The 12,388-nt window shown below is 32.9% G+C and overlaps 1 protein-coding gene across 2 annotated transcripts; it reads right to left on the bottom strand.

Annotated features, from left to right (window-relative positions):
- Positions 1–4: 4 nt before the first annotated feature.
- On the bottom strand, positions 5–11,353 carry LOC148604738 (uncharacterized). 2 transcript variants are annotated; one of them, XM_088551064.1, is made up of 8 exons: positions 8,429–11,353; positions 6,425–6,501; positions 4,312–6,252; positions 3,349–3,414; positions 2,952–3,021; positions 2,270–2,499; positions 1,668–1,792; positions 5–296 (listed from the first exon to the last, which is right to left on the bottom strand). In XM_088551064.1, the coding sequence occupies exons 3-8, from the start codon at positions 4,341–4,343 to the stop codon at positions 271–273; spliced, it is 549 nt and encodes a 182-aa protein (XP_088407190.1). In that variant the 5' UTR covers positions 4,344–6,252; positions 6,425–6,501; positions 8,429–11,353; the 3' UTR covers positions 5–270. The 2 variants fall into 2 exon arrangements, with proteins under 2 accessions (XP_088407190.1, XP_088407191.1); XM_088551065.1 differs by having other exon boundaries at positions 4,312–5,838.
- Positions 11,354–12,388: the final 1,035 nt, after the last annotated feature.

The raw sequence follows: 12,388 nt of genomic DNA, 5'->3' as shown, positions 1-12,388 counted from the left end.
TTTACTGTGTTTTTTTTTATTTCATATATCAACACAGCAGCAAAAAATAAAGGAGTGTTAAAAATGCTTAACTCACAAGATGTCAACATCAAGCCTTCAACATGGTAGAACACTCACACTGTAATAACATGTTGTTAAATCATAAATCTTGCATCAGTTGGTCTTCCTCTATAAATTCCCATCCAGGGAATGATAAATGTTCATTTAACCTTTTCTCATATTGGAGTATTGACCCCTTTTTTCCATAAATGAGTGTTGACTTTTTCCCAGTCATGTAGTGTGGTTCCCAGTCTGTACTGTTAATTGGAAAATTAGCTTAGAATGCAAACAACTGACAGCTATCATTGTCATATCTTAAAGTGTAAATGTACCATAAGCCAGACTATTATCAAGACAATGAACAAGATGTAAAAACAACCATTTTCAAAATACATCCAAGACAGTTGTAGCAACAATAGAAGACTAAAATATTATTGAAAACATTCTACAATTTGAAGAAACCTTTTATCTACCAATGGAATATAAGACTTTAGATATCAGTGCCAGATTGATTTAATGGAAACTGTGAAGGTCAATCTATCTAATGTATATAAAGCAAAACATAGAAAAGGTGATATATATATCTTGTATATTTATTCTAGTTAGGTTTGAAATGAACACTAGAAACTTTTGTTTTGAATAGTTTCTTCCTTTTCGATATAGTTGTTACAATAACAGCTGTCAATATTACACATAAAGCCAGGGCTACACTATGGTTGTCATCATGAACTCATGGATCGTTATGGTGTATCCATCTGCACCATGAAAACTGATTTATTTAACGGGTCATAGTTTTCCTTTCCTCGTTTGTCTACCCCGGACTTGACTTTATGAGCAATTCGGCGGGTGTTTCTAGAAAAGCAGAGGACGCTTACCCTAACGGTGTACCTGGTCCATGCTCCCAGTTTTTAGTGGAGTCCGAGTTGCTCATTTGCTTTTGTTACTTTGTATGTATGATTTTAGTTACTGTATGTTCTTTGTTGTGTATGTCAGTTTTCCATGTCGGGTCTTTGTCTGTGGATTAGATTCTTTTGATTACCGCTATAACCTTGGTTCCCTTGATTACTCTCTCAAACACATCGGTAATATATACTTTTTCTCGTTCTGAAAAAAAGGGTATGTCCACTTAGCTTCACCTTGCATTTTATGAATCTTATTCCCAAGCAAAACTAATATCGATTTGACAAATGAATATTTTGAAGGCCCATATTTCATATAAACCAAAAAATCGCCATTAAGTAGATCCTGCATACTCAAGTAAAGATACATTTTCAATAATAAAACTTCTGTTTGTATATCAAATTCAGAAAAAAAAATATGTGGCATCTGCACATTTTTAAAGTAAAAAAAAAAAGAGACCACTCCTGTTTGAACATTGCAAGCCAGAGGTTGAAAAGAAGACATATGACTATTTGTTTGAAGACATTACATTATGGCCTCAATTGTAAGAATTTTTCAGGTAACAATTGCTTTGGTGACTTCCCAAATTGAAAGTTTTTATCCACGATTCAGTATGTAAAATGTATATGCATTTTGTTTAGTTGTTTTTCTTTTTTGTCCAGAACATACTAAGTTGATTTTTTCGTGAATTTATTTTGAATATGTCCGCTTAATATGGTCAAACTTACTTGGCGGTCTTTGATAGCTCTTACAATAGGTTCCAGAGATTGAATTTGTTCCCCATTTGAAAAGGACAAATGACATTCTCCAATTAATCACTTTAACAGACACAGTAGGGGTACAGCATGTTCCACTGAAAACATGTTACAAATACAGTATAATCTGCCTTGCACAACCGGCACTCAGCAATTACATGTCATTGTCTTAAAATATTATGATTGTAATGTCCTTATGTATTGCATTCTATGTAAAAAAAATACCTGTGTATAAAGACCACCTGTCTTATGTGATCATGGTTAACTCTCCCTTGAAGGGCCACTTAAAACAGGTTTAACTGCATACACATTTAATTCTATAGCTGAGAGTCTCGACAGCACCAATAAAGCAGTTTATTGTTATATGAACTTGTAATTTTCAGAGATGCCATCAACTTGTCAAGAATGTTTACGTGTAAATACAAAAGTATCATCAATATATGCATGCTGTTTTGATGTGTTATTACGGTTTGAAGTTATATGGCATACTATTTAATCTTTAATACAGGAAGGGACTTGTAGATTATGAATAATTAAGTTTTTTTTTAATCTTAATATTGGTATATTTTACTTACCTCATATTGACAAATAAAGGCCCTTGGTTCAAATGTCTAAAACTGTCATATGTTAAAACAACTGATGCCCCAGCTGTTGTGGTTATACTCTGTAAATTGGTATTGGATAAGTCAACGACTATTAACGACCCTAATCCACTTCTGGAACAGTTAATAGTATTAAGGGATGACGAAGGGCATGTTAGGTTTTGACTGACTACACGACATTCAGGTTTCCCTGCTTCTATTACCTACAATTTAGAGAAATTAGGAATAAATTATATCGGTTGAAAGGAAACCATCTGAAAAAGTCATCATTTTATTACTTTTAAATCAGCTGTAAAATGTACAACATGATTCCTGGTTAGCAAGCGTCAGTTATTAACACAGACTTACTTTGTATGCTATTTGTATACATGTAGATAGTTTACACGGGAATTAAAAACAAACACTGTAAAAACTAAATTGACTACAAACACTTTCAATTTTAGAGCATTGTATGTGAAATAAAATAATAAAAAAGAGCAAGATTCAATTGATGAAAAAATGTACAAATTCCATTTATTCAAGACAGTTAACACATACAATAAATGTTCTATCATTTTTCTTATCTGAGAATTACAAAAAAACATTTAAATGTATAAAAAAAAAAAGATATTAATGAAACCTATCCGTATTTAGAGTTGTGTTATAAATATCTTACAGCTATTTTATATGATTTGTCCTGTTTAACCTCGTCGGTTCCAGTGTCGTGAACTTTAAGGATATAATGCCTGGAAGAGGAATATACTTTTAACGTTGCAGACATCTCTACAACCGAAATGCTGTAAACAAGCGCACAAAGATAATACCCCTATCGATTCAAGTGGATATACATTGTATTTGTCTTAAAACTTTAAATTGGATTATCACCATTTGCAGGCATCGGGCAAAAACAAAAGTCCTCCATGCACAGGCACATATTATGTTTCTTGAAAATAAAAATGTTATGTAAATTTCGCTCAAATTTATCAACTGTTACAATTTATTCTATTTATTTTCGGATAAGGGTCTTGCTGCCGTAACATACCGAAACAATTGCAAGTTGATGTTATGTTTACCCTAACAAAACAAATGTCTTTGTACTAAAGACCACGTCGACATGTAGGAGAATAACGCAGACTTTTCTACAAATAAAAAAGAATTACCATGATCAATAGTTTTAGTAGGAGCCTAAGGATTGGACACATCTATAGAATGAATTGAAAAAAAATATTTCTCTAACATAAAGTTGTGGCAGGACATTCGGTTGATCGATTTACTTTGCTCAGTGGCATGAATACAAAAAAAACAAGAGGTAAATATAGAGGTCACAAAATACAAAAGTCCTTCAGTTTATTTTTAAGCGACAAAAAACATGCTGCAAGAAAATATGTTGTTTTTTGTTTAGATTTGAATGTAAGCTATTCCATTACAAAACCATAACGATAGGTAACTTAATGAGAAAGACTTACGCTAACCAATTTTCTTTCCCTTAATAATAAAATTTCCATCCTCAGTACTATTTGAGTTTACTTGGATAGTTTTAGACGTCAGTCCATTTACTGAGATTTCACCGAAGATCGTAAGAGATACTAGATATGTTTGACTCGTGCTACCTATATTGTGTACTGTGTATGAAATATTGCGATTTGATCCGTTTGGTAAATTATCTACAATACAACAAACGGGTCAGTTTACTTTAACTCTTCCTCTTCCCAGTTTTTTTTTTATATCCGTGTAATAGTGAAGAGTGATTATAGAAAACATGAAATGTTAAAGAGATTGAAAAAAATCAGATATCGTGTTGTTTCCATCAAAAGTGAAAAGTTCTCTGATGGGGACCTTCATAATAATTCTAGTGTCTTTCTACACATAACAGTTTATATTTTTTAGACGGAAGTGAAAAATAGCAAAAACCCATACAGGATATGTCACACAACTTCAACCCATGAAGGCTTTTATAGTTTGTATCGAATTTTCCCTGTATAAAAAAAATCGATATTTCACACTGTTAAATAAATACATTCTGTAAATTTACTAACCGACTTAATCCCGCCAGAACGTCATAAAACATCACGACACGAATATCATTCCGCCGTTAACAAAATTTAGAACTAATGCTGAAAATTGCAACGAATAATGGAGGAAATCTATATAATAAATAGAATAATCAATTGGTATCGTGGATAACAAAAATATTATCACTCGTGCCAAGAACGTATTAAGATGTAACTCGTGTGCAGAACAAAATCCGCACACTCGATAAATTCAGGCGTTCTTCTGCACTCATGGTCATATTTTGATTATTCACTCTTGCCCATTACTATCCTAATATACCATTGCTATTATGACATTAAATTCAACATGAAGACTTCTCCACCACATTTTGCATAATTGACAGAATTTAATTTTTTAAAGGTTATACAATTTAACCGTGAACAGTACATATGGAATGGCTTCAAGCGAGAAGATATCTAATGAAAAGGTAACTACGACTGACGACAAAGATGCAACATTTCGAATGTGAACTGAAGCATGTTTATTTTTGTAAAGTGCGATAGGTGCTCTTCGTTTTGTTTTTACGAGTAGCTCGATTATCTGCCATTGTCTTCTATGATAGTTTTTAAATGCTGTATCTATTCCCGTCTTAATTCGTCCCTGTCTTAGTCATCTTTTTTTTTATATCTAAGTTAAGTTTGTTTGTTAATGTTTGTGTTATATATATATAATCATTACAGTTGTTGAATAAACAATTAATGGGTGTTCATGATATACCATCTTCCGTATCTACCAGCAAGTCTACATCTAACGGAACAATTTTTGTTGAAAACTTTCGTTTAAATTAAACTTTTTTCTCATCTATTCTCGTAACTGCTTTTTTTAAAAGGCTTCAAAGAAACAAAAAAAAAACTACCAGTGGTAAAGTACAGATAGATAAACAAACAAACAAAATCTATAACACAAAAAAAAATGGAAAAACAAAGTATGACAAACACATGACAAAAACATCTCAATGGTAAATTGAATAAAGAGGCACTTTTATGACACCGATGAGTTTGCAGACAAGCAAAGCGTTTATCTAACAATTATGTCAATCTCAAATAAAATGTGAGAAATAATAAATCGTTTTGATTTATACAATATTTAAGTATCACAATGTATATTTCATTAAAGATATCAAGACAAAGATATTGATTATTTGAAAAGATACTTATCATTTAAGAAAGCAATTCGGCTTCAAATGACTAAATCGTTGATGACTAAACATGATTATGTTAATGATGTAAAGACTTTTTGTAGATTATTCATGTCTCCAATTCCTATACTTGAACGCCAAAAAACAATTGAACGCATCGCAGTACTACTATAGCTAATATTAAGTGTTATGCACTTACTTTGTTTGGCATCGTTAATGTTATAGAACATACGATGTCTAGTAGAGTTGATCTCTGATCAGCATCATGGTTATAAAACTCAGCTCCATCCATGTCCGTTAGGGAAATTCTTCCACACTCTATATCATTGTTTTTTCAAATCATGCATATTGATCATTGCGGTGTAAGTGTGCCCTAAATTCGATAAATAAAAATAAAATGTATCCTCTCATAAAACTTAGAACTGAAGAAAATTTTTCCCAATTATAGGCAAAAAATTGTTTACTGTCTGCGAACTAATAATAAATTGCAAGGATTATGTTAAATTAATGTATTGATTTCATTGGTTCTTCTTTAGGTGAAGACGGCATAAAGAAAACATTCTTAAAATCGGTCCTCATAGAAAGTTGTTAGTATTATTCCTTTTTTAACAATATTTTCACTTTAAAAATGTACCTATCAATGGATGTCCTTGAGACCTGATCTCATAGCCATCGTCTATTCGTTGTAAAAGTTGAAGGTCACCTTCTAAGTTAGTTGACCCGTTATATTGACAACCCAACGATTTGCTGAGGAACGTCGGATGGCAAAAATGCCCGATACCGGTTTCTAAAGTATTTACAATGCTCAAAATTAAAAAAAGAACATATCGCTCAAATATAAAAAGTTTTTGAAGACTAGAAAGTGTCATATTTAATAAGTTCTTTAAAAACATTTTCAACTTTGATGCGATCGAAAACAGCCAATCAAAATCAACTTAACAATTAATACTGTATACTACCTGTATTGACCAAATAACTTCTCCTTTATCTGTTAGCAGTTTAGTGTGAGTACCATTCTTCAATTTGATTATTGAATCTAAAGTGTTTAGAAAAAATATGATGCATGTACAATTTGACGAGTAAGATAGCAGGAATACTGAATTAGAAGCATTAGAGACAGCAACCCCACCAGGATAAAAATGTCAGCCCAAGGCTGCCCATTGGTGTTAAATGAAAGACGAGGAAACACTTTTACCACAGTGCAGGCTATAGCTGGCCCCAAAACATCATTATATACAGGAAAAGCAAAAGAGTTACCGCTTTATACTCAAGTAACATAAAAATAAACTAAATGTGAAAAAAACAAGATATACGGAGTCCAGAAATTCCTGACTTGAGACAACCACAAAAATGTGGCGGGGTTAAAGTAGTTTGGCCTTTAAAATCTGGCTATTGTGGAAAACATATCACACAATTAAATATAACCTAAACATCAGTTCAGAAAGGTCCCAGTCCCGTGTTAGAACGGAAATAACTGCTTTTAAATATAGTGTTTTAATTTCTATGTAAAGACCCTCTGAGTGAATAATTGTTCATATCAAAAATTGCTCTCCTTAACGATTTGGCATTAATGTCATAACTATATCCCTTACGAATGAGCCTATTCAACGGCTCAGTTAACTTATTGGGTGAGTGTCGAGCTTTCCGTGCTTTGTGTAGAACAAAGGGTGAGAGACACCCGCATGTATTTATCTCTTATAAATACATCTGCATTTGAGAGTGAGTTCCTTGTATCGGTTGAAAAGAAATTGTGAATGTTTTTACGAGCTTGTGATATCGGAAACCTTCATGTAGTAATTTACCGGTTATATAAAGATTTCTTCCGCTAAAATCTGATACATTGTTACAAATACGAGCAAATCGAACCAATTGTGATATATAAACACCATATGATGGTGACAAAGGGACATCACCATCTGAAAAATCATCCCTTTTCTCGCGAATTTTAGTAGTAAGTAAACCATTATCGATATGAATACTAAGATCAAGAAACAAACGTTCTTTATTATCAATATTTGCTTTATCCAAAGACAGTTCTACATGATATATATCTTTAGTATAAATGTTGAAGTCATCCTTGTTTAGAGCCAAAATATCGTCAAAATATCCGAAGGTTTATTAAATCCTTCTATCAAATTTTGGATCTTTATTTATTCTAACCATAAATTGTGATTCGTAACAGTACAGAAAATGGTCCACAATAAGTGGTGCACAATTGGTTCCCAAAGGAATGCCAATAACTTGAAATTAAACGGTCAAAGCATACGAAAATGTTGTCAAAAGGAATACGAGTGCTGTAAGCATATCAAAAGAAGTCCAATTAACGAAGTTTTTCGTTTTAGTTATAAAAATGATCGAATTAGAACAAATATATTCTCATCCCGATTTATTAAATGATCATTTGATAATATATATGAATTCTTGTTTTATGAGATTATGTGGAAGTGTAGTGTATAAAGTTGAAAAATCAAATTTTGAACAGTTTCGAAAGATACTTAGCTAAAGTACACCTATGTTTCTCCAGAAAAGATGGCACACCTAGTTACAGATTCATAGTACTTGGTAGAGATTTCTCTTACTTTGTGAAACAAGATTCTAAACCATCTATCAAATACATCGAAGATGTTTTCAAAATGCTTGAATTTTGTAATGACAATGTATTTGATCATCAGTTTGGCGGCATTTCAATAGGATAAAATTGTGGTCCTCTTCTTGCTGACCCATTCTGTCACTCTTATGAGACTGACTTTATAGCTGATCTAATCCAGAAAGAGAAACATCGTATAGCCAGATCATTTGTTTCCGATACATAGATGATATATAAACGCTAAACAATCATTTTTTCGGATTTTATACATCGCATCAACTCCGATGGATTTTGAGATAAAGGATACTATAGACACTGTGAAGGCCGCGTCATATCTTGACCAACACTTAGAGATTGATGGCAGAGGAAAACTAACCAAACTTTACGGCAAATGCGACGACTTTTCATTCCACATTGTTAATTATTTTTTCATCTGTGGCAACATCCCTTCAAGACGTGCGTATTGAGTTTTTGAATTACAACTCATGCCAGAGGTTGCTGTAATTACACAGCATTTTGTACCGCCTAGACTTCTTACGATTAGGCTTTTTGAACAGGATTATGTTGCTACAAAAGAGAAGTCACAGATTGTTATAGTGTATCCATCTGCACCATAAGAACATATTTGTTTACCGTGTCATAGTTTTCCTTTGCTCTTTCGTCTACCATGAACTACTTTCTTATCAGTAACTTGGCGGTTGTTTCTAGAAAAGCACATATCTGGTACAGGCTCCCAGTCCGAGTTCCTCATTTATTTTGTTTTCTTTCTTTGTTTGTTTGTTTTTTTGTTTATTTTGGGTTTTTTTTTTTTTTTTTTTGCAGGTGTTATTTTAGTTATATTATGTTATTGGTTATATATGCCTATTTTCACTGTGTAGTCTTTTTCCCTGGATTACATTCTTTGATTTCAGTTAGAATCTTGGTTCTATTGATTATCGTGTCTTACACAATTTAGTTATTGCAAACTATAAAAAAAACAAATCAAAACAATACAAAGCAATACAAAACCAACAAATACGATGCACATTTTTTAAATCAAGTAACGATAAAAAAAGAAAGCATCAACTTTTTATAGGCTGACCAAGATACATTTTGTTAAATCAAATGAATAATTATGAACAAATGCTTTTTTTTCAGTCGGTTCTGGAACTAATTGTGTCACATTTCAGGTGGCAAATGATGACACGTTAAGTGCGGATTCACAAACATGTACTTCCACCGAAACTGCTATTTGTGAAATTGATCTTGTGAGTACTTCTTAAGATAACACCGTTTTTTTGTTTTTGTTTGTTTTTGTTTTTTATTTTTTTATTTTGTTTGTTGTTGTTTTTTTTTTTGTTGAATAAATACTAATTTTTTTTACTGTAAATTGCTTAATGTAGGACTAATGGGAAATTCAACAAGGAAATAATATCTACATATTTTTAAAATCATGCGAGAAATACCTAGCCATTCCTCTAAATATTTGAATATAGAATGCGTCATACCCGGCAGCAATGAGACCATAATAGAATCGTAGGTTTCTTTTAAGAAACGAAGGTATATATCAGTTAATTCAGTAATATTTGTAAAGAAGAATTGACTCAAATGAAATACAAACATTTGTGGTGTTACCTGAACGACTACAACAACAGGTTATTACCTTGAACATCTAGCTATATGAATGTCTTAACAAACTCAAAGTTAAATGTTGTATTCCTTGTTTTGTAGTCAAAACAGAAATGTGCCTGCCCTTGATTAATTAGAACCATGTATGACCATCAGATTACTGACATAATGAGTAATAAACAGATAGATATTTGTTTTGCGTCTGTTGTTTATATCCTTCAAACGCAAGGAGAAAATTTAATATACATTATTCTTTTTGTTTAAACATACCACAGTCATTTATATTATAGTCCTGTCGATGACACCTTAAACAATGTAAAGGATATCTCGATAACGAGACCGAACGATCATAACTTGTAATATCCCCTTTTACTGTTTCTGACTTGACTTCGTTTATCAAAATTTTAGCAAAGGAAAGAAACTTTCTCTCCAGAAAATCTGGCTTACTGTCCAATTGCCACAATGAACAGAATTAGACTAAAAAATCAACATTTCGATTCATTTAAGCAGCGGTAAGTACTTGGTTACTTTTAAATACCTTTTTTCAAATCATCCAGGTACTTTACCAAAGTGTAAAAAGCTTTAGTTTCAAAGGATAATGTTTATTGTTCCTCCCATCCCCAATGGCCCCGTGCAAGTCCAGGTGACTTAATAGTGCTCAGAAACCTACCCGGGGCTAGGCGCTCTGCCCATAGAGCAACTGGGATGTGTGCCCCAGGTGGTGGAATGGGGTTTTCCTGGCGTGTTACATGCTACGGTTGTCAGGCTATAATACAGACAACCTGACCGCAAACCATAGTGGTGCATCGTGAAGGGAAAGATGCCACATTCCTCGCACATTAAAGAACCCTGCTGTAGTATTCGATAGGAGTAGGAATCTTTGCGCTCCAATGAATAACTTAATTGATTCAAAGCTTTTTAAGTAGCAAATGGAAATTGAGTACAATAATGGTGACTATTTGTCTAATGTCTCTTTATCACTGTCCATCTATGTGTTAAATATAGTGTATTTCTATGTCAGTAAGGCTTATTTAATAACCATTCAGAAGAATTAATATATTTTTATGCAGTTTTTTTTGAAAAAAAATATCGATTTTTTTTATCTTTATATATATTATGACCTTTAAATGAAAACACTTCAAAGGGTAAGCCTGATTAAAGTTTCCTGTTTTTTTTTCCCAAGAACAGTATAGTATAATTTTGGAAAAGATCGCGAACTTAAACTTCACCAACGAAATTTGATCACACAAAGGGACGGCGCGAATTGTTTTTACTACTTTTCCTTTAGAGCATCAGTGGAAGAATGTTATCTCGACGACAATCTAGGACAACGACGGCAACTGAGGACAGTAGCTTATATTTATTATTAACATCCGTTAATCATGTTGTGCGATAACATAGTGCACTTCTTCAAACTAGAACATGGATGAAAATTGATAATGTGAGGTTAAATACAAAAGTTTCATTCATATAGCACTACAAACTTTTATATGCTTTTTACCTCTCATCATTAAAATCAAATATTAAGGAAGATATGTAAGAGTAATCAAGGGAACCAAGGTTATAGCGGTAATCAAAAAAAGTAATCCAGCGACAAAGACCAGACATGGAAAACAGACATACACAACAAAGAACATACAGTAACTAAAATCATACATACAATGTAACAAAAGCAAATGAGCAACTCGGTCTCCACTAAAACTGGGAGCATGGAACAGGTGTACCGTAGGGTAAGCGTCCTCCACTTTTCTAGAAACACCCGCCGAGTTTCTCATAAAAAGTCATGTCCAGGATAGACGAAAGAGGAAAGGAAAACTATGACACTTTGAACAAATCAGTTTTCATGGCGCAGATGGATATACCGTAACGATCCACGAGTTCATGATGACGACCATAAAACTTTTGTAGTGATGACTTCCATCTTGTAGCAACATAACCCTGTTCCAAAAGCCTACTTGTTAGAATTCTGGTGCGATACAAAAATTCTGTGTAGTTTCGGCAAGCTCTGGCATAACGTATGAGTTGATATAAATCTCCAAAACAATTATAACAAGAAAAAAGCTGACTGTATTTCTTTTTTCACAATGTACAGATTATACAGAGCAGTGTTTCTACTCTAAAGAGAAACAACTGGATTGTAAAGCTAGAGAGTTTCCATCTGATGTCAATTAAATTGATTTACAACGCAGCAAAATTGCAAAAATACAAAGCCACGCATTTGTCAATTTGACTTAACTCGCATTCATCACTTTAGCATTCAACTCAATATCTTTGATTGAAAATAGATCTTTTTCATCTCTACCGAAATTTAAAAAAAACAGTTTTTAGGTAACAACAGTTTAGGATCAGGTTTCATTCATTATGAGGCATTTGACCGTCTGCCTTCAATGACCCAGCTGATGTTATTCAACAACATGATGTATCGTGCATTAAATCTCTCTTTCATTTTTAAGCAAATGCCAAATTTAAGTTAATTGGGGATAGATGTTTTTCCTAAATTTCGGTTAAGAACTGTCAAGCATATTTGGCTTCGGTGGACCATTTGGTTATGCGTAAGAATCCCTGTTGTTACATCTTACCCAATGAAACGTTTGATATAGAAAGTAACGCACCAATAAAGATACTTGACGTCGCTCTAGTACATATACAATATGGGGGCGCTTTGTAATCTAGCGGGTGTTGAGCAAGTGGTTATAGTTATAAAATTGAGTGCTGACATCCTGGATAT

This window comes from Perna viridis, chromosome 10, assembly GCF_037379345.1.
Source record: "Perna viridis isolate PV_CMFRI_1.1 ecotype Kerala chromosome 10, ASM3737934v1, whole genome shotgun sequence".
Taxonomy (NCBI): domain Eukaryota; kingdom Metazoa; phylum Mollusca; class Bivalvia; order Mytilida; family Mytilidae; genus Perna; species Perna viridis.
Note: the sequence above shows the minus strand (reverse complement) of the source record. Positions and strands in the feature narration are given on the sequence as shown.